This window comes from Chaetodon auriga, chromosome 12, assembly GCF_051107435.1.
Source record: "Chaetodon auriga isolate fChaAug3 chromosome 12, fChaAug3.hap1, whole genome shotgun sequence".
Lineage (NCBI taxonomy): Eukaryota > Metazoa > Chordata > Actinopteri > Chaetodontiformes > Chaetodontidae > Chaetodon > Chaetodon auriga.
Genome location: NC_135085.1, coordinates 3,607,837 through 3,631,213, shown reverse-complemented (window position 1 = coordinate 3,631,213; position 23,377 = coordinate 3,607,837). Strand labels below are relative to the sequence as shown.

General features: G+C 42.3%; 1 protein-coding gene across 1 annotated transcript in view; it reads right to left on the bottom strand.

Moving 5' to 3' along the window:
• Window positions 1-23,377, bottom strand: part of LOC143329365 (cadherin-6-like) — an 81,368-nt gene that overhangs the window by 17,758 nt on the left and 40,233 nt on the right. The window contains exons 3-8 of the mRNA XM_076745215.1: window positions 19,018-19,312; window positions 18,762-18,881; window positions 15,745-15,918; window positions 7,516-7,703; window positions 5,810-6,060; window positions 1,090-1,226 (exon numbers count right to left, since the gene is read on the bottom strand). Of these exons, the coding sequence (XP_076601330.1) occupies window positions 1,090-1,226; window positions 5,810-6,060; window positions 7,516-7,703; window positions 15,745-15,918; window positions 18,762-18,881; window positions 19,018-19,312 (1,165 nt within the window). The remainder of the gene's footprint in view (window positions 1-1,089; window positions 1,227-5,809; window positions 6,061-7,515; window positions 7,704-15,744; window positions 15,919-18,761; window positions 18,882-19,017; window positions 19,313-23,377) is intronic.

The window sequence follows — 23,377 nt, the reverse complement described above, 5'->3', positions numbered from 1 at the left end:
CTGCACTGAAGTCACTCTGCCTCACGTTGAGGCCACAGCCAGTTAATGACGTCTTTATGTTTCTTTTTCTTTACATGGCTGCAGAGAGAACACGATAAGCAAGAAGCTTAAATGACAGTTGTGCATGTAGCCTTGTTCTAGCCATCTCCCAATGCTCTGCGCGTTCAGTTTCTCATCAGGACGTTCAGGGAGCTGCATGATGAGTAGAATGATTCCATATCAAATGAAAGTGTCTCAGAGGTGTCTGCGCTTTCATTTCTTCCTGTGCTCCCTTTGATAAAAAAGCAGATAGCGCAGTGAAGGGGTGGATCCATTCCATGTGTTTCTGTGGACAGTCTGCTTCACTTTGTGCATGAATCATTAGCAAGTCAACACCACAGACGAGTTTCTCTTTTTGGCCTCATAGTCTCTGTGCAATGATTTGATTTTGTAACTTAACCATAGATATGTCACACCTGCTGTTATGAATAAAAATGAGTTAATAATTAAGGATAAATGAGGCCAAAATATTACTGCTTGTGAAGTCTGGTTTGAGATGCTGTTGACATTTTATTGTGTGAGGTTTTGAGATACCCTCTTTGGAATTGGTACAATGGAGGTGACTGGAATTCAGTTTGTGTTGCTCATATCACTGAAAAGCGACACTCGTGAAACTTGACATTGTGGACACATTGAGCAGGAATTATTTCTCCAGTAGAGAATAATTACAGCCATGCTGTTTGTGTATATGTGTGGATCATCCACAGTAATTGGGACGTTGTTTCTTGAAACTCAAGTTGCTGTTAAGCTTTTGAGATGTCATTATAAATTCCCAGGATGTCCAGCAAAAATATCTCAAATCCTGGACTGAAACTATCCACATGGCTGAAATGTCATGGAAAAACAGAATGTGTGTTTCGTAACTTGTGGTGAGCTGACCCTTTACTGTTTCCCACTCAGCCAGCCCTGGATTCTATGGGGAGTACACTCACTGAACTCCCTCCACGGTAAGTGACTGTGACTGATACACTGTTACACATTCTGTCTGGTCCCATACATTTCTACTCCACATCAATACATCATCTCTCGTGTCAGCCCTGCTGGACTTACGGAACTCAGTGGCTATGATTGAAATATTATGCCAGGCAGTCTCCTCTCGGTCCAGGCTTTTGAGCAGGAACACAGATCCATTTCCTGGATGGACATTGAACAGGCGGTCCATGTCGGTGCGACGGTCGATAGAGTACCTGTAACAAGCAAGAAGGTGAGAAAGGGCTAAATTAGGTTGCGGGTGGGATGAACTACAGTAAGCCATGTATCTGTGCAGCCCCACCAAGGAGTCACCACAATAGGGAGAGTAATTGATTTCTCTGTGATGGAGGAGAGTTGACGGTGATAGAGCCAAGTCAAAAGTGATTATTACCATGGGCCTGAGCTACAGTATGCAGCTGTTCTGTTGCTTCCCACAGGACTTTGTGGTGGAAAATGTGCCACTAGCCACATAAAACAAAAGCTTTTGCAATAAGTCATCCAAAACTAAGCAATGTTAATTACAGAAACGTGATCACAGGAGGCCTGTGAAGGTGAACACATTTTAGTGTTCGCAAAAGTAACAAAACATGTCAAACAAACTAAGTTCTTCATTAACACACGTCTTTTCTAAAACCAGAACCTGGCACTGAAAACAAGCTCAATTTAGAGCATCAAAATTTAACAAATTGTTAAAATGGCTTATTCAACATCTCGTCATCTCTCATGTTTGTGTGAAGCACACAGCCAAGAAGCCTGGCCAAGAGCAAAAATACGCCTACCGAGCCCTCACAAATAGGCACACGCGTTTTGAAGTTTTGAATCTCATAAACAGTAATGCAGAAACAACCATTGGCGGTTTTAGGGGGAATTACATGCTGTAATATTTCCTTATCCATGTTTTTTTCTACTTTTGGTTCACTGTCTCCCCCAACATTCAGCCTAATGCTAGTTAGGCTAACAATGCCCTGATTCCAGCTTTGAATGTGTGATTGATATTGATCTCTTCATCTCAGTCTGATAAAGACAGCAAGTAAGTGTGTTTCACAAACGTTGAATGATCCCTTTAAGGTGTGTTCCAACTGGGCGCAAAGTGAATTTTGCATGAATGGCTCTAGGTTGCACAAACCGAGGTGAAGTCATGTGTATCAGCTTCAGTGAAAAATCTGCGCTTCTCCTGAGGAGGAAAAGGAAGGAGAGGAAAAGGGAGAGAAAGTGGAGGGAAAGAAGTGGGGCAAAAAAAGCTGAGCCCAGCTCAACACAATGTGGCGTCAGCTGGGAGTGTTCTAAACTGCTGTGCAGCTTATGTTCTAAACCTGCAGACTCAGGGCTTTATTCCTCAAACTGGACTTCCTGGTCTAACTGGTACACAAAAAAACACCAACTCACTCCCTCATATGTTTTTAATGCAGGGCTGTGTTTGGTCTGAATGCTCGTTTAGGACTGTGACACTCACGTGGTCGGTGTGCACGTCGCTGCCTACAGCCAACATCAGCCGATACACTGGCTGCTGGCAGCGGACAGATACCGACTGCAAAAACACAGTGAAATTCAAATAATGTGAGGCCAATGTCGGATCCTCCTCCAGCCTGAATGCTCCTAAACTATACGCTTCTTAAAGCTCTGAAGTGAATCCTGAAACCGGAAAATGATTTACAAACTTGAGAAAGGAGATGTGAGGCTGGATGAAGAAACAGACCGTGTACAACAGCCAACCTTGATATTCTGGAAAGACATAATTGTGCTGCGCTGGGAGCTGCGGCGTTCTGTCCTCTCCTCCTATTCAAGCTTACTGTAGCCTGTTCAAAACATCACAGATACTTGGAAATCTCTTCCCACTGTCTGTGGACTGCTCACAGAACATTCTCTATTTTTGAACTAGTTGCTGAATGCAGCTATTCACAGCTTCACAGCACTCCATAGATAACAGAAGTGAGATGCCTTTGCTTCTGTCTTTTTCCTCTCCCTGTCAAAGCAGAGGCGAACTGCTCTGTGACCGGGAACTGCATGTTGTTCTGTACATGAACATCTTCGGCGTCTGCATCAAGGCTGGTTTCACTATCCACTCCAAAACACAACATCAAACTGCTATCAGCTGTTAATTATGTACCATTCAAACTTAATTACTGTTTTCCATAAAGAGATATATGAATCTAAAAGAAAACACTGCCTGAGCACATCCAGGCTTGATCATAATTAGAAAGCATTCAACAGTAAAATAATAGTTCGCTGGCACAATGTGAATAGATGACAGTCACAAAACCAAAGGCACAAACAGGAATAATTGGAATTGTGTGTGTGTGTGTGTGTGTGTGTGTGTGTGTGTGTGTGTGTGTGTGTGCGCCCTCTCATGACACATCATTTAAAGAGCACTCCATGGTTCCATGCTTGTTTTAATTGGAATATGCTCATCATCAGTTTGCCTGCTTTAAATGTGGAGAAAAAGGGCTCAGCTCCAGCGTCCAGCTGTGCTCTGTCCTGCCTGCCACAGTCCATCTCCTGCCGCTTTAACACACTGCTGTCATCCATCCGTGCAGCCATACGTTGATGATTCCTTTTAACTTATCCCAGAGTCCTGGTTTTCCAGTGCACCATTTTCTAGAATTCATGTCAAATCCTTTACTGTATCCTACTTCCTTTTTTTGTTTGGCAGGGAGCCAAATTGTCCTCCGAGTTCAGGAAAGTTTCATCTTATCTGAACAGTCTTGTGCCTCCTGATCAATACCTGCTGCAACAGAGCTAATTTCACAGGGCTTTAGGCATTTTATTTTGTAAACATCAGAAAATTCACAGGATGTATTGATACTGTTTGAGACATGTACAGCTACTAGCAGAAGAGCAACTGAGCTCAAACTAGCCTAATGCCAATCATCAATAATGAACAATGAATAATGTCTCGCTGCAGCTTGCGGCTGCGCTCACACAGTATAGTCCACAGACAGCTTGGTTTCTAATCTCAGCAGTGATCACTACACTGCCTATCTTTTAACCTACTTCATATTTCTCCTCTGTTTCTTTTCAGACTCTTATCAGAACTCACAAGTCTTTAGAGATTCAAGGTCCATTTGAAGTCAAACTTCACCCAACTTCAATGTAGTTTTGCTGAGATTTCTAAAACAGCCAAAGAGGAAGAGAGCAAACTTTCAAATTTAACAGCTCTATGCTGCAGATTTATATGAGAAATGATTGCTATAAAGTTGTTTGTAAATGTTTTGTTATTTATTTTTTTTAAACTAATTGAACAAACGTCACTCTTTTGTTGTGGCGTGAACTGCACATGGAGTGCAGGAAGTGATTTTCTGCCCAGGAAGCATTATAACACACACTCCAAATGTCTATGTTTTGCGTCGTTTTACGGTTGCTCAGATCGATCAAACCGAGAAACCACGAGGAGCTTTTATCGAATACCAAATGTTGTTCATAAGGGTGAAAAGTGCAAGAAATTGACTGAAAAACACCTGAAAAAATGGATAAATAAATTGTTAACTCTCTGTGGTCGAGTGATGTAACATGTAGCTATTGATTCAAATCTATGATGATAGATTTAAAGTAACAGCTACAAGCAACAGACTAACAGTTATTAAGTCAGCATAAACAGTCTGACAGAAGACAGCTGAACATAAATAACGTACCCTGTCCTGTCACGTCTTTAGTACAAACTGCATTTTGTTAGCAGTGGTATGGAAGAATAAGGACTATATTAGCATCTAAACTGCCCCACGCCGACATTCACTGGTGCGCTTTTAAGCTGTTTAATGTGGCTTAGCTATATAGCCTCCAAAATGATGTTAGCTGGGCACTTTTCCACGTTTCCATGTTTGTTTGTGAGCTCGTTTAACAAGCTAAGGTGCAGGACAAGATGTGTCCTCATTTGTAGATATGAAGGAGACGTTAATTAGAAAGCTCCTGCAGGTTGTTTCGGTTCAAATCTGTGGCTATTGTATTGGGTTTCAGGCTGTTAGTCAGTGTGACCATCTGCCTGTGATAGAGCATGACGTTACTGCTTCGATTGGCTAAAGGCTAAAAAAATTCTCCATCTGGAAAACAATGCATTTGTTTTCTGTTGGATTTTAAAGCTGCAAATACACAGTTTACTGAAAAACGCAAGACTCATCAGGATCGCAAAGTGAGGTACAACACAGGAATGCCACAACCCCACAAACTCACACCCCTGGATTCACCTTGTTTGTCCAGATTTTTCAAAATCCTGATGTCAGTAGGTCACTGGCAGGGAGTTTCTACACTTAGGACTCAGATTAGGTGAAGAAAAGAGCTGATAACACAGCTGTGACTTACTGAGCCCTGATTTTCTTTCCAAAATTGGACAATAAATTTAACATGTCCCATTTGGTTACTCTGCTGTCACATACTTCATCTCATTTCTCTATTCTTGCAAAAAAGGACAGTGATTTGGTGGTAATTTAAAGAATAAATAGGCTGTGACGATCTACCAGAAAAACCTCAGCAGAAAGTAGAGCTGACAGAAGCCACATTTTCCACAGTTTGATAAACCTTTGTTCATTTGGACATGGGGAAATCAGCAAATATCTCATAATGTGATAAAAACAAAGTAAATCTGAGATCAAGGGAATGTAGAAGATTAATTTAATTAAGTCCGGTGAGACTGGAGCTACTTTTGAAATCCAAAAGTGCCTCTTGAAAATCTAAAGTCTAACAGTAGTGTACTGATGTCACCTTTAGCATTCCAGGGTTTTCTGTCATTGGTTAGTTTTCTTGCCATATTTGTTTATAACCTATAACTAAGATGAAAAAACGAAATTCGACTGAGGCTGGTCCTTACTTGACCATGCTGCGAGCTCCATCAGGGTCCATGGCGCTGACTGAGCCCACGGCCACACCCACCGCAGCGTCTTCCTTCACCTCCATCAGATAGCTGGCTTTGTCAAACAGCGGCGGCTCATCCACGTCCTCCACGGCAATCCGGACCGTGGCCATGTCTTTGGAGCCTGCGGACATGAAGCGAGGGTCCACCTGGGTGTTCTGGACCTGGATCTCCACCGTGTAAGACGGCTTCTTCTCATAATCCAAAGGCTGCAGAGACAGAGAGAGACACAGGAGGGAGTTTCAGAGGAATGCTCCTGTTGGAACGGAAATCTTGGAAAAGACTTTGTCTGCTGCCGGGCTGGTAGTGCGGGTCAGACCTGACGAACTGAAAGATGTTACAACGTTAAAGGGTTATACAGTATTAATTATTGATAAAAAAGTGTTTGTATTATTGTGAGAAAGATGTTAAATATGGAATCAGTGTGGCCTGAAATTCAGACTGAATTTCTATTACATAGTTTTACAGATAGGCAGGCAGGGCTTGAGATTCAGGCAAAACACGTAACAGTTTTAATACCGTGCAACGGGCTTGACACAACGCAGAACGGCACATTTAGATACAATCCACCAAGGGAATATTTGATTGAACATATAGTTTAATTTAGCTGAGAAGCTGTGCAGGATTTATGGAATGCTAGACCACGTCTCTTTTCTGTATCAGGGCCTGTGACTGTATGATGAAGGATGAAAAGAGCAGCACATGCTGTTACAGAGGAAATCTAACATTAATAAAAAATGTCATATAAAGCAAATGGCAGATTCCATCTGATGACAAATGATGATAGTTTTTTCAGAAGTGCAGAAAATGTTGGTTGAATCTGTTTCTTAACGTCAGCGGTGACAATGTCGCATGGCTGTTGTTTCTAACAAGAACAAAGCTCGAGCAGCTCTACATGCGCTGCCTTTGCTTCCTTCAAGGAATCATAGATATTGTCCTCATCTCGTATCCAGCTGACAAAATATCATTACTTCTTTGTTGGAGCTTGCAGACTTTTCTTAGGTTGTGTCAGCAAGAGGAACAAAAGAATTTCTAAAAAAAACAATTGTGATTGTGCATCAGTAAACACACAGTCTATGAGGACACTGTGATTCATTTCTAAAATCCAGCAGCATGAAAAGCTCCAGTCCTGTGTATTAGTGCCTGCTGCAAAGGCTAGGACTGGGGGTTGTGAAGGTAAAGATGAATAAGTTTAATTTGGTTTCTTTCATCTGTCAAGCATGCCCAGGCTTTGCATATTTAACAGTACGTGTAAAACAGACTACGTGGGCAGGGTCCTTATGAGTGGAAAGTGTGGGATCTGCTGAATCACTGCTTTAGAATTAATTTGATTTAACCACTGCCGTGAGAAAAATATCAAGATAATTAAAAGGCAGCTTCATTTGAACGTGGCCACCAGGACAGCAACGGATTCTGTGTTATTTACGATAAATGCAGTTTGAACTCTGTATTTCATTCTGTGCTACTCAGTGTGAAACTACTGGAATTTACTCTGCTGCTTTTTCATTTACTTGCTTATATAATGAATCTTTTAACCTTTTTTGTGTTTGTGTTTTCTCCTAATTATTCTTGTTTGTAGATCTGACTTTCATATTAGTGTGACACAAACAGTTTCTAAATGAGATTAGTACTCAGAGGCCGCAGCTTCGTGCCTCTCCTCCCACCTTACTGACGGTGATGACCCCCTCCTGCGTGTCTTTGTCGGTGGAGATGTCGAACATGTCCATGCCGTCTCCACTGACGATGGTGAAGTACATCTCAGCGTTCTTCCCGATGTCTCTGTCAGTGGCTTTAATTCTCCCAACTGGAGTGCCAGACTTTGACGACTCAGGAACTCTGAACTGGTAAATACCTGAAAACACAGAACATAAGACTGACAGTTAGCTGCATGAAGTAATGTGTGTCCTACTTTAGCACCCCCAGTGGTCATATCAAAGAGACACAGTACTTGGCTGAATTTCTCACCAACTAATCCCCCCAATTTGACTGAAAACCATCTGGGCCAGGCCACCTCCCAGATTGTATTACTTTTATGTCCTGTGTTAAATCTTCAAAGATAAGGCCTCATCCAGAGACACACACAGCCCTCTCATTCATCTGAATGGAGCAGTTGGCCAGTGCAGTCGCCAGCGCAGACGGCTCTGACAAAACAAAAGCTGGCTCAATGTTTTCTGCAACCGGACATCATCTGACAAGGTGTCCAACGGAATGCATCCGAACACACAGTCCACAGGATTTAAATGACTTCTTATTTGTGCTGCTCCAAGATGAACCTTACAAACTGGTGTGACTCACATTAAGTGTAGATTAAGAAGCCTCCGATTGTGACAATTAAATCCATTTTAAGAAGTGTTCAGGGTAAACGTGTGCAGACATAGAACCAACAGAGGAAACTTTTATTTACTGAGAAATGCACTGACCACAGTCCCATATCTTTGAAAAACTCGCTTTACCGTCTTCCTCTTCAGCCCTTTTATATTTGTACCATATAACAATGTCTAATGTCTCACTGCTGCCTTTTAACCTGGGAGGGGGTTTTGTTAATGTAATCCCTCTCCGGGTCTCTTACATCTTTCCCTTTAGGGTTCATTGTTTTTTTGTTTTTGTTGTTTTTGGGTGGGTGGGGGGTTGGGGGATTATTTTGTTGGTGACTCAGGCAGTTGTTTGTGTTTCTTGTCTAATGTGAGGCCCTTTGAGACTCTTACTGGGATTAAGAGCTGCACAAACAAACCTGCCTTAGCAATACCCAGAACATCGCCACCTGAGTGAGTAAGCACAGACTGACTGTTATTGATCAAGAACATTAATCCAACTGTTCATAGGGTGTGAGTCAGCGACAGAGCAGGGACAGTCTGACTCTGCCGATGTGAATACCAGTCACAGAAAATGGATGCACCACACAAACTCAACCAACGACAGCCAGAAAGTTTGTCTTCCCCTGAACAAAATCATATGACAGCATAAATGCTGAACGAAGAAACATCTTTCTGTTGTTTTAGAACTTCATAAAGAAGGTTAGACAGGTAGACAGCGAGAACAAAAGCGTTCTCAGTCCAAAAAAAGTAGTGCTGATGGAAGCCAGGCGCTGGAACAATGTCTCTCCACCAGACTGCTGACTATCATTAAAAAAGGTTTTTCAATGTATTTTTTGTGAGTGTGATGTATCCTTTTGTTCTCTGGAATAAGTGCTAACGCTGTGTTTTGCATCAGTTTGTCGCAGAGACGAGACGGCCGTTTCAAAGAGTTTTCCTCCCCACTGTGAAACCAACGCAGCCTTGGCCTGCATGAAAAAAGCAGCTCGTTTGAGTCACTGAATGGAGTCCAAACACGACTAAATGAATGCAAATTAGATGTCACTCTGCTAACCTGAGGCAGTTTCACATCAGGACACTTACCTTTACCCAGAATGTGTGCATGTTTGTGTGTGTGTCTGTGTACATACGCTCCATCTCAGAGATCTATTGGTGTGTATAAACCACTTGAGTGAGTAATTATATGCTGCTGTGACACAGCAGGCGTCATAGACCCTGGCAGCTAGACAGTATTCAACCTGCTACTGTTTTGGTATATTTATGTGTGTTTGTGTGTGTGTAACCTCAGAGAGACAGTGAAATACACAGCACACATATAATGTGGAGAGGGAGAAACACACTCGAGCAGCTGCAGCTTCCATCACTCAGCATCTCATCTTTAATAAAGGATCATTTCACTGCCCTCAGAGAACATAGTATGCGTATTTACATATGCATTTTTGAATTAGCGTAGCTGTCAACTCTACGTCATCAGTGAGGAACAAAAGAGGCGGAATGGTCAACTTACAAACCAAGGCAACCAATGTCACCACAAAAGCTGTTTTTCTTTACTATTCTGGTTTTCTTTCTATTTCTTTTGGTAGTCAATTCATGTACATATCTCTTAGCAAAACACTAAAACAAACAAGCGGTGAAACCCTGTAGAGCCCAGAGGTAAAGAGAGAGACGAAGAAGCAGATTTCATCTCCACTCAGTTTTCTTTCTGGCTGGTTGGAGATTGTGTTGCCTCTTGGCTCTAACGCTGACAGCACTGATTGGAATCCTGGTGTGAAGTGAAATGAATTGACACATGTGGACCAAGGTGTGTGTGAGACTGTGTGTGTGTGTGTGTGTGTGTGTGTGTGTGTGTGTGTGTGTGTGTATACTTCTATGAGAACCAGTTTCTGACATTCAGAGTGAGGACAGGATTTGGTTGAGGGAAAAGCAAACATATATGTATAACCCAATGAATTGTCCTCATATTGGTGGAGTTACAAGCGTGTGTGTGTGTGTGTGTGTGTGTGTGTGTGGACTTAAATGGAATGATAATGCCACACGCAATCTGTTCAGCAGATCCGAGGGTGATCTTGTTTTGCACCCTGCACTGGAGAGGGAAACAGTGGGTGAATGGGTGTTAATGCTGGGTGGAGAGGAGGAGGGAGAAACTGACACTCTGATACAGTGACTGTGATTGAACGAGGCAGAGATGGAGAGGCAGAGGGATAAACAATTAGAAGATAAAGAGATGGATACAGAAAGCCACAGAGCTGGAGAACGAAGGGGAGGAAGTTCTTCCTTCATGTCAATTCATGAGGATTAGACGAGAGAATGACTGATGAGCTCGGGGCCAACAGAGCAGCAATTTACTTTCTTCTTTTACACTGCTACGGGCACTGAAACACTGCTGATGGACACACACACACACGCTTCCATGTGCCAATACAGCCTCTTGATGAACAGCTGCCACATTTGCAGCAGCTGTTGCTACATTCAAACTTCAGCTGTAACACTGCATCTACTAAAATGAGATTAGCACTGAATTACACTGAGCTGCACCACACAAACTAGTTCTGCCAGATGTAACTGCTTTGCTGCTGAGTCACGGCAACAGCAAACAAAATGATGTCGTCTTGACAACTCGGAACAATGACAATGCGACGTACTGCCTGAACAATTTTCTTTATTTCTGAGTGCTTTAATTACTCGCCCATGTTGGATTAAAAAGACGAGGCTCAAAGTTAACTCTTGATCTCAGTCAGGAAACAATCTCAACTGGTCGGTGCTGAAGCTTTCAATCACATCCCATTATCTTCATCACAATTACCTTTGAAGCTCAGCTTATAAACCATCCTTGATGAAAAGTGTTCAGACAAAAATGGAAATTTGAACATCTGCAATTCCATGACAACTGGAAAACTCCATGTGCTGATGAAGACTGTTTGATATGACTGAAGCTAAATGGACCGTGTGGCGAGACGATCTCCTCAGCTGCCTTCTCCACGGTCAACGACTACCACCTGGAGAGTTGGCTAATCCTAATTACAATGATAATATTTTACTAACCTCCTTTTAGTCATATCTAAGAATACTTGTATATAGTTTGGGTTTTATTTGCACATTATGAGAGATCTGACCCCAGAACCCAGAAGGTGAATGGAATGTTCTTTGTGGGTAATCGTCCGCTGCTGTGGCTCTCAGGGCAAACCCCCTGTTCTCTCATCCTCTTTGCACCGTGAATGTCTTCTGCTGCTGTTAAGTACCCATCAAACGTAGAGTAGAAAACAAACTGCATGAAGCCTAATATTTGTTGAGAGATGAAGACCAACCAGTTCTCGTTCTTGAATTACAACCTGCTCCATGTTTGCTGTGAGGCAGTTCAGTAAGGTATGATACCTGACAAGTTGGATGTTTTATTACTGGTGCATTCATTTAGGACTACAGACAAACACCTGAGTCACTGTTACTAGAAGTTCACCACAGCCACCAGTCACTTTTCAAGTTCCAATCTGCAGTCGTTTGATTAATACATCAAAAAACATCATGTAACTGACATGACTGAAACAGTTCAGGTAAGTCGAACTGAAGAGACTCTCAGCATGAGTTAAAAATGCAGAGGCAACCTTAAGGTTCTTGCCACTTCAGGTTACATTGTGCATGAGTAGAAAGAAATTTTCATCTCATCAAATTACCACAAACTAATTACCACACAGTAAACCTTTGGAACCCCAAAGGGTCTGGGGCCCCAGGGTAGTTGCCTGCTTTTCCCCGATGCTGTCTTCGCTCACAGTGACATTTAAAAAATTCAGCAGCACCTTCTTTTCCCAGAGACAGTGCTCTTGTTACTCTGCATAATCCAAAGAGCATGCTGTCAGCTAAAAGTAGCTCACTGAAAAGTGTTACTGCAAGGTCTAGATTATTCAGAGCAACCAAACCAACCAAAACCAAAGGGATCTGCTTGGATATATACATCTGCTGTGTCTTGACGAAATGGCCCTTGAAAGATTGTTTGGACAAAATGCTGTCAACTGGTCCAACACACCAGGCTACCTGACATTCCTGTTTCCGTCAGTATTATATTCACAATTGACCCTCCTTCTGTGTCGCATTATATGTACACCTGCACAGGCTCACATTACATTTGCTATATAGCATGTTCAATAATTAACCCCACATTTAGTGAGATTAAGTTCCAATCATGAACATTAGATGGCAAAATTGGACAAGCTAACCTGCTCTCACTATGAGCACCAGTTTTGATGAATGAACAGTTGTGGATCCATAAATGTTTTTATTTGTGCTGGCCACAGTGGATCTGTTGCCATGGGAATCAGCGTCAGAATTAGCAGTCCCTAACTCTTCCTCGTCTTTATGGGAAACTTCACACTCACAGGTGAGGGGAAGACAAAAGTCATTTTAAGACACCGCTGGAGGATGAAAACTCACTGAACTTCTGGAATAAAGACGTTAGCAGAATGGTTCCAGTTCATGCTCTGTGGGTAACAGATTTTCAAGCAGCATAGCGCAGAAACGATTAGTCCATCAATTGTTTCATTTGTCACTCGAAAATGAATCAACAGCTATTTGCAAAAGCCAAACACTGCCTGGCTCCAGCTTCTCAAACTTAAGTATGTACTACTTCTCTCTCTTTTATATCACTGGGTATTAAATAGCTTTTATTTCAGACTGTTGCTAAGACAAAACATACTAATAATCAGTAATTAAAATAAACACAATTTGCAGCCCTAAGCCAGTGCTGGTCCAAACTGTAATTTGAAGCCAAATTTGAAGAACATACTATCAGACAGTGGTGCTGTTGAGTCCACAGCCTGTCTCCCCCGAACGAACACACTACAGCAGGGGACTTGAAAGAGTCTGTGCTGCTCGGTACAAAGCCCACATGTTTACAGTGAGACTGTTCCTGTGATTAAGGATTAATTAAGTTTAATTAATTAAGAAGGCTTTCGGGATGAATTAATGTTACTTGGACTAATTCCCATGGACACACACAACTGGTGAAATCCTCTTCCCAGAGAAGGAGCGCTTGGTTTCTCTGGCAGAGAGGGCTGGACTTTGAATGGATCAACATGCTGCGAGTGAACAGTGCTCCTGCTGCGACGGAGTTATAGAGTTTGTTAGAAACTTCATTTAATCTACTGCAGTGGCTGTAGTGCAGCAGCGTCTGGCCTCTTACGTGTCAGCTAAGCACAAAGATTTACTGATCCATAACAGTGAGGTGAGCAGACAGACGCCAGCAGCTAGCATTAACTCTGAGTTCATACTGATGTAGCATTTATGGAAGAGGTTTATTTTTGAGTGTCTACCTCCATCATTTGATTCAGTTTAACAAAGATGAACAAACAGGGATGGCCGTCCCCTTACTTCAACCCTGCTCTTTGACCTCCTCACTACTGGAAAACTTCAGGATCTTCTTCCATTCACCACTGCTTCATTTGAACCATGATGCATCTTTGGAACTCTTTCCAGCCTTTAAACCCTCGACCACCCGTCTGTCCTAATGCCAGCCGAGTTTGTCTTGGATGCTCCACTGTCTCTTGGATCCTCTGTCTGGTGTCTCTCTTCTTCCCCCTGCCACTTTGCAGTTTGCAGGCTCTTCCTGGCAGGACGGTGGTCCACATGATTCATGGAATCTTGAGTGTTCTGCGTCGGCCTGTGCCTGGCCTTTGGCTCTCTTTTCCAAACTTTGTACTTGATGGAAATGGATGAGGAAAGAAAGCCATAGAGGATCTCTAACCTGACCCAGAAGGTGCTTTCATACAGGGAGTGCCTGTATCTTAAATCAGCGGCAGAGGCTCCGGGCTGCCTCTGATGATCTGTGCCGCTGCAGGCTGCTGCTCTCTACCTGCTAGAATCTCATCATGTTGCTAAATACGTACAGCAGGTTGTAGCTTCAGAGGAAATGTTTAGCAGCAATATGACGTTTTTAATAAAGCTACTTTTGCTAGCTAACATTAAAACATACTGACTTGGATAGTAATCTTTGAAAATTTTGCTCCATTACTGATTCTTTTCGCTAACCTGTTTCTTCACTGCTTTTTACAAAATGTGTGATTCGGGAACTCAAATACCAAACAAACCAATAACATCAGCTTCTGTGCTGCTGTCCGCAGTGTGGTTGCCATGGTCACACAGTTAGCCACAATAGCAGTTACAAAACTTGAACCATCATCACCTTCACCGACAGTGCTCATTCAAGAGAGCTGTAGCCGCCTTCTCTCTCCTTGTTGCTGCCGCCAAATATCGTGTTTACACTGAACACAATGGAGGCGGTGACGGCCACAGCCCGCCGTCTGCAAACACCCCGACCCTAACCCCTGCAGATCTGCGGCAAAGCAGTACGCTCCCCCGTCCTCAAGAACAACCGGAGAGATGATGGGCTTTTTGGGGGCGTTTAACACCAAGTTTGCAAAGAGATGAGCAAAGGACTGTTTCTGTTTATGCTTTTCAGAAGTTTAGAACGATTGCAAAGCAGCTGATTCCTTTTCAACTTGAACTTACATGACTTAAAACACTGTCTGCAGCTGTCACACTCTGAAAAGTTCTGAATCAATGGAATCAGCAAAGAGAAATTACTCATTATCTTAGCAATGTTTGCTTCCCTTACATAAGGAGTGACTAAGTGACACATGAACCGTATGTAATTAAAACCAGCAGTCATTCTTCACTCAATAACCAAGATTTCCATTAGTGTCTGCACATTGTGCTGCCCTTAAAATGCTGGAAATTGCATTTCTCATTAAACACTAACCCTGTTTACACTTTTAAAATGTGTTTCAGACAGCGGACAGCTGAGACACATCGCCACTCACACCTGTGTCTATCAAAGGGCCCTGTGCACATTTATTACATCAATCAACATGATAGAACAGGAGTAGTCTAGGTTTCAGTAAAGGTAAGAATTGCCTGCCCAAATGGAGATTAGGCATCTGGCTCCACCTGCACTCCAACCACGTACATCAGTGTGCCTCTCCATTCTTTGAGCGCTGTCATCAAAACAACCACCACGTCCTGCATTGGCGACGTGTTTCGCTGTTACGTCCCTTTGTCAGGACGCATTAGTGCTTGCACTGCAAAAGGTATGTGGTCAAATGTGTTGCAGACCACCTTGGCGATCGGTTTGAGCGATCGAATCGCAATGCGTCTCGGTGGTTGCTTGTATTTAGCGCTGTCCAATTGCCAGACGCAAACCTGCTCAGTGAGACACCAAATGTTTTCAGAGGCGGCTTGTTGAGTGTTAAAGGTGCTTCTGTGACTTCGGCTATTGTGCTCATTTTTAATATAATGTAGTATGTGCTGCTTTTTAAATGCTGAAATGATTAAATGATTCCTGAGGGGACACTCATTCTGTGGACATAAACTCTGTGATGTGTTGTTAACAGCACGTTAACTGACAGAATCTTTCTCCTTACATGATCACACACCTTTGATTGTGGTGAGCAAATTGTTCATACTGAATAAGATATGGAAAAACATAACAGTTATTCTGCCCTTTTCTGTTTCTCTACTCTATAATTAATGTGCATGTGTGACTCAGTGTTTCATCATTTGCATGCAGGCTGTCCTGCTTCAGTGCTGTTGTCTTACTCTGAGTGAAGCGGGGAGGGTTGTCGTTGACATCAGTGAGGGTGATATTAACCACAGTGGTCCCAGTGAGCCCTCCTCTCTGTCCAGCCATATCTTTAGCTTCGATCACCACCTGGTAGTGCTCCCTCTGCTCACGGTCCATGTCACCAGGGCCCAAGGCTGTCCGGATCACTCCTGAACAAACATAACACATGCCTCTGTTTAAATCCTGTTCATTTTCTCTTTTTACATGGCTTTGTCATCAGCGTCAGCTCTCTTTCACCCCAATCCCACAGCGTGCTAAACTTCGACAACTCTCAGAACAATCAGAGAGCTTGCTATTTCCACTTAAAATGTATTTTTTCAGATGAAGCTAAGCCTTTCTAAAGTGCTGTATTTTGCTCTTGTTTCTTCTGTGGGTGAGAAGAACCAGCCATCTGTTATACAGATATCTAGCTTGTTTTACATCAATACACTGCTTGTTACAAATGTTTTGCAGATAAAATCATTTGGTGCAAACACTAGTCTAAAGTGAGAAAGCAGAACTGTAACTGGTCTTGTGAAGATCATAGATATATCATTCAGGATGTCTTTAGCCTAGCTTAGCACACACACTGGAAACACAGGGGAACAACTAGCATGGTTCTTTCCAAAGCTAAAATACAACTACAACACCACTGATTAACACATTGTATTTTATTTGTTTAGCCCAGACATGAACAGAAATGTAAACATGACAATTTGTTCCTTAGCAGGAGTCATGTGCTTGAACAATTTCTTACCAGATAATACCAGGCTTATTACCACAGCTTTTCATTTGACTCGGTGGGTGAAAACTGTTTTATGACTTGTGACTTACGATGATTTGGGCTACTTTTTCCAGCATTTTGATAGTTTCCTCAGTGAAAAGTTAGTGTATGTATGTGTATGTAGGTATGAATTGGCCTCTCTCCTTTTTCTTTGGTATATTTTCATAATTTTTTTTGTTTGCAACAGCCATTAAATATATAATTACCTCTCTACGGTAGTTTTCATGCTATTCCTACGCTGGATGCAGATTGTCTTCACATGCAAAGTGGACTACAAATGATGCAGGACGTAGTCCAGTGTCAGTGTATCAGTCTTTCTGTGTTAACTCTCAACAGAGGCATCAGTAACTCAAAGGTAATGCAAACCGAACATCTTACCGCTGCTGCTTCACATTAAAAGCTTTAAAAGCATTTACAACTTTAATACACACACGAGTCTTCCCATCTCACCCTTGGAAAGCAGGTTTCCCACTATCCCCTCCACTGCCATTAGTCGTTGAGCCACAAGTTTACTACAACATTCTTTTTTCACGTCCCACTTCCTCTCAGCATCCAGACAACATGGTCTATCATTACTGCTTAATCCATGCAAGCAGTAATCTGACCACGGCCCTGACTCCTCTATTTGACAGAGACAAACAGATGAGCAGAGAGAGGGAGATTACTGCACTGATTATCTAAATGGATGGCTAACTTTTGAATTTATAGAGAGGCTACCTAAAATCAAGGAGTTGAGCTGAGCTGTGTTTTTTTTATGATAGCAGCCCCCTCCTCTCAGTCTTTGTAAGTGTTGTGAGAACAGTAATGTGCAGGGTAAAGGTGGACAAAGTGTGTATTTGCGTTTCATTACTTGCTCTTCCCAGCTTCTCATGCAGAGGAAGAACAGATGTATTGGTTTGAAATGAGATATGGAGCTCCAACAAAGGAGAGGCTATTCCCACTACCTGAGACACTGTTGACTCACTGTTTAAATCCTGCCGTTGGTGTTAAGGTGCAAGATTTCCGGCACAATGTGATAAATTGAATCTGATAAAATGAATATGGAGGAGTGAGATCAAAAAGTGGCACTGGTAAGAGAAAAGTGGAACTGAAAGTCAGCAATCCACCTGGAAATGAGAGACAGTGAGTGGAGCTTCTTGTAGCTCCAGCTTCATGTACTGTAGGTGGTGGTTGGAGCTTTAATTCACTATTTTTCTGCTTTGTGATGTTTGCAGAACAGCAATAAAGTCTAATGCTTTGGTGACACTGTGTGAAAGGACAGTCTGACATTTTTGGGATACGTTCATATGCTGTTTTACCCGGAGTCATGTGGACAGGCTGACATCAGCGTCATCTCTGCGTGTCCACCACAGAGAGAACTCTGTGGCATCTTTATCCTTGTTTAGCACAAAGACTTGCTTTAAGGAACACTCTGACATTTCCCAAAATGTCAATCGGCTTTAATGCACACTTCCTGCTGCTGTAATAGCTCAAATTGCAAATTCAGTTTAATGTACACTTCCACAGCACTAATTCCATCAGTGCAGTCATCAGTTTGCTGCTCTCACTTTCAGAAACGCTGTTTTCAAGCATTAATTATTTCAGTTTTGCTTTTCCATTTTTCTTAAATTGCAATTGAACTACTGTCAATCTGACGCTTACTGTAGATTTCTCACAAAAGGGATAATGCCCTTTGAGCAGCTGGAAGGCTTTTAATGTAAATTCTCAGAGCCGGAACTGCTGAGTTTCACTGACGGTAATTTTGCAACAACAACAACCAAAAAAGGCAAAATGATAGCAACTGGGACTAATCGCTGATTGAAAACAAGATTTCTGTAAAAGAATGGAAAGTGAGAGCAGCAGAGTGGTGAGAATGACATGACACTGACATTGCACTGATGGATTGGGTGTTGTGGAAATTAACATACTAAATCAAGAGCGCAATCTCTCTCTCTCTCTATCTGGTTTCAGGGGAAGAATGGTGGAAAAGACTACAGCCTTCACAGTACTTCTTATTTGTTAATAAGGTATACATCATGTCCAAAAGGCTTGGCCCAGTGCGTGTATACTTTGTTTTCTAAAGAATGAAAAAGTTCTTTGATCTACTTTAAGACTTTCTACCTCTGATGTGTATGTCTGCCTGCATCATTAAGGAGTATTGAGCTGTCTTGTGAATGTTCTTAATGGAAGCGAGAACCATCAGCTACAACACTGGGAATGAGACCTACAGTCCGATTCTGTCAAACATACCTGTGTTCGGGTCCACAGAGAAGTAAGGGTGTCCCTGGCTGATGCTGTAGACCAGTTTGGCACTGTTCCCATACATACTGTCATCAGCATCTGTAGCTGTCACCTGGATGACAGATGTACCTGAGAGATATACATGGACATGAGTGTCACTGACAAAATTAGGGTTATTCCTCTGATTTAAAAAAAAAAAAGATTTAATCAAACCATCAAAGAATGCTCCTCTGCAGTGCCGAAGTCGAGTGAGAGCTGCCCTTACCTATATCAGACCTCTCAGGGACGCTGCCGGTGTACACTTCTTTGCTGAACTGAGGCTCATTATCGTTGATGTCGTGGAGTTTGACGGTGAACTCGGTCTCTGGCTCCAGCTTTTGACCTGTCCGTTTGTTGACCACTGTGGCTTTGAGGATATAAAAAGCCTTCTCCTCACGATCCAGGCGGCGAGTGGCGTGCAGGTCACCGTTATTCTCATCAATGACAAAGATGGTGCCGGCCCCCTCGCCAGACAGAACGTACTTGACTAAGCCATTGCCGTGGTCCTGGTCCGACTGGAGCTGCAGATGGACACACATATGAAAATGCCTACTTATCATTCTCTGAGTGACAGTTACATAACAGACTTCAGCACCTCAGACTTTCAACAGACCACATTTCAAGAGCATTGGAGCATAAACTTTTTTTTCTTGCCCTTTTAGATATTTTATTTTTTTATCTTTCAAAAAATGTCAGCTCCATTTAAAGACAGCTATGATAGCCACTTTTTCAACGTAGTATATTGTCTAGGTGGGCTCACATCCTGGGCTTTAAAGTAATGGCAGTGCCTTTTATAATGGATATAAATCCACTTATCAGTGTTCTCTGTATACACACAGCTAAGCTAATTCAAATACACCCAGTAATGAAAAAAAAAAAAAAAAAAAAAAGATTTTCTTGCCTCCATTTGTTTCATTTGTTCCTGCAGCATCAGATGTGAATAGTGAATGCTCCATAATGTTCTTTATTTATTTGTAATTAATTGTGCCCATTCATTATTGACTTAATTGAAATTTTTTGTGCACATTTACACGACAATGTTTGTCAGAAGCGAAAGCAGAAGTAAAGTGACACTGTTATAGCCCAGCAAAGACTCTCAGAGATGAGGTCAAGGTGGATGGTGGGCTCAGAGGAGAGTGTGGCGTGGTTTCTCGTTTCCTGCTGACAGTGAACGTTGGCTGTGTTTCACCATGACCACGCTCTTTTCCTAACTTTAAAGGATTAGCAGATAGACATTCTACATTTCTATTATTGTCAATGAATGTGGAGACTTAAAATGGTCAATGTATCTTACTAACAAGTACTGTGTGTGTGTGTGTGTGTGTCCAAGCCTCATGTGTATTCTTCCTCTGTGTCTTACAGCTTGCGTACAGCGTACACCATCCTGCTTCTCAAAACACCAGAGCACCAAATGCTCCTCCGTTTACAATAGACCCCAATAAATGCATGTTTCATCCTGTTTGAGATACATTTGTTAAAAACTACAATGACCAGCTGTTTTATACTGAGTCTTTGAAATAAAATAAAAAAATCAAACTATGCATTTGTGGGGTATATTTAAACATGGACACCTCAGGAACCAATAGGCTTGGGCCTAGGAGCCACCGACAGAGCTGCTTTTGGTCTTTTCATGGAATTTCTTGACAATAACATAATGCAGTATTAACATCCTTATCCTCTTGCCAAAAGGGTTGTCATATTGGAAAGAACTCACATGAGTCTGTGTGGAAGACAGTGACTAATTAAGTGTTTAGTCCCTTAGTTTGGAGGAAATGTTGAATGTGGAGGACTGAGTGTCTTACACACTGACCAGTGCTGCATGTATTACAGCTATAAGGACCGAACAGACAGACATCTAAGCCTTGACGGGTTTATTTCCGTCTGTCTAAATTTAAATCCTCCAATATACTTGTACTTTCCCTCTGTCATGAAAAGTGCTTATTGATGGTTCGTGGATGTAGGGAAAAGAGGATGGACAGGCCAATGGATGGCGGTGAGCCGCTTATATAAGACAGAAGCAAAGAAGAGCAAAGACAGAAAGACAAATGAAAGACCAAGAGTCAGCTCAAGACTGAGAAACAAAACAAGAATCTTCTGACGGCACAAACCCCAGCTGAAAATGAAGAGAGAGCAGCAGAAAGCCATAGTTTGTGTTGTGCCTGAAGGAGTAAACATCTATCGGATCTGCTGTGAGGTCTGCTGCTTTTACTCTGATACCTGCAGCAATAACCCTGCTCTCTCTCTCTCGCCTCTTGTCTTTGTCTGTATCTCTTGACCTCAAGTGGCTTGCTGTTCACCTTTCATCCCTTCATCCCTGCTTTACTCCTCCAGGCCAGGTGTTAGGGTGAAGCCTTTGATTATACGTGTGTGTGTCTGTGTGTACTTGTGCAGCTATCGTTCTGAGAACCACTTGGAGTTTTAGATCTTAAGAGTGAGGATACTTTGGAAAGTAAGGACATTTTGGCCAAGCCCCCCGTTCTGACAGACCTTCAGAGGCTTATTTGAGGGTTAGACTGGGTTTAAAGGGTTAGGTTTGAGTTCGGTTTAGGTTAGAGTTAGGCTCAGGGTTAATGTGAGGCATTTAGTTGTGTTGGTTTAGGTTAGGGTAAGGTAAGAGTGTCCTCACAAGGATAGAAGTACAGGGATTTGTGTGTGTGTGTGTGTGTGTGTGTGTGTGTGTGTGTGTGTGTGTGTGTGTGTGAGTGAGCCATTGCAGCTGCTACCTTCTCCACTACCTGTGGGAGGTGTGAGCTACTTACAAGCACCGGCTTTGGATGGATTTATGTGAGGGTTTAACATTTTTTATTTTTATAAAACATGTGATTCAAACCTGATTCACAGTGTTTTCTGCTTGTTATGTGAAGGATCTGATGACCTTTGTTCTGAAGAAATGACAACTGCAGTGGTTGCCTGTGGGAAGCCCTTAATCTGAACTCATTCAAAATCCCCTTTTGATTAGATTACACACACAAGTATGCAGACTGTGTGTTTGGATGTTTCATTTGGTAGTACTGGCCTCGCAGGTCATGACCGTGACAGATTCTTGAGAGACCCAAAGGTGTGAGTGTGATTCACGGCATACTGTGAAACTGTTAAAACAGTGCACGGGGTGTTGCCACTCTTCCCACTGTAGTGCAGAGTGGACAAACCCTGCACACAGTATGTAATCCTCAAGCTAAAAACAGACAGACTAAGTGTTCCTTTGACCCTGGTCTGTGTTTGTTTGGCATATATCATCTCATAGACAGAGCGGGAAACTTGGAGAAAATGCAGCAAAAATACTGTGCTTGCTGTTACTAACCAGCAGTCTAAATAGCAGAGAGTGAGGCTCTGAGATCAGCTCGCCTTCCAGCTGATTCCCCTCCTTTACTAACCAGCAACTACATGACATGTTCTGCTCTGACAAGCACAACAGTACATAACTCTAACAAGCTCCAAGTGTAGCTGTTTGGGGAGGCTGGAAATCATTTCAAATAATGTAATTCTGATTATTATTTACAGAAATGGCACAATAGTGTCTGTAAAGCACTTCTGTTGTAAGGTTAGCATGCAAGTCATGGTATGAACGCAGTGATATGAAAAGTAAGACCAGAAATCAACAGCCATGGTTGCAGCTTTGTGATTTCACTGATGGGTAAAGTTAGGAGTTAGCAATTCAGAAAATACAAGCAATACGCTGTCTGTTAACACATGAAGTGAACAGAGAGCCCTAATATGAATGTAATAGTGCTGAGCAGGCCCTGATCTTCACTTTTGACTCTGAATTTTGCACTAATATCTAACATGCAGATTTACAACAAACAAATGATTAAACAGACTGTAAATCAGACGGTTTTGGAGCCGCTGAAATGATTTGATCATTTTTAATGCGCAAACTTCCTTCCTGCTTCTGGGGTTAAGGCTAGCAACACTGAGAATAAAATGATTTTCTGTGGCTTTGATGACAGTCAGTCTTATGCCCCATGTTGGGGTGTGCCTCTAGCACTTACAGTCAGAATAGGACTAATGCTCACAGTAAAGGCTTCACTTGCAAGACTTGTCTGTTGGACTAAAACCTCAGCGAGAGCCATCATTCAGCAGCAAGCATGTGAAACTCTGCAGCTCTACAGGGACCGTGAACACTGTAGCTGTTTTTCTAGGCTGTGTGTAGAATCGTTTCACTCATACACAAAAAGTCAATTATTAAGGATCAAAGGATCATCGTTGGCTAATTCAAAAGCACTAGAATCCTGCTTTATTCACTGCGTGACTTCACACGTTAAGGCATCTGCAGCTGGCCATGTGGGGCTGTTAAAACGAGACCTCATGGGCTCTTATCAATACCATCAGTTCAATGGCTGGATCAGCCTCTGAACCTTCTGGCCTTCAAAACTCACTTTCCTGTTCATACCAATGAGCCTTGATGAGAAACTAGAGTGCTGACTCACAGCCTCTTCTTCTCCCACTTCAAAAAAAAAAAAAAAAAAAAAAAATCCAAATCTGCAGACTTGGCCTGTTGGAGTTTTGCTGGGTTGTCAATGAGAGGATTTTCCTTTCAACTTAATATCTCTGTTCCCACAGAATTCCTGTTCCTCTGAACCAAAAAT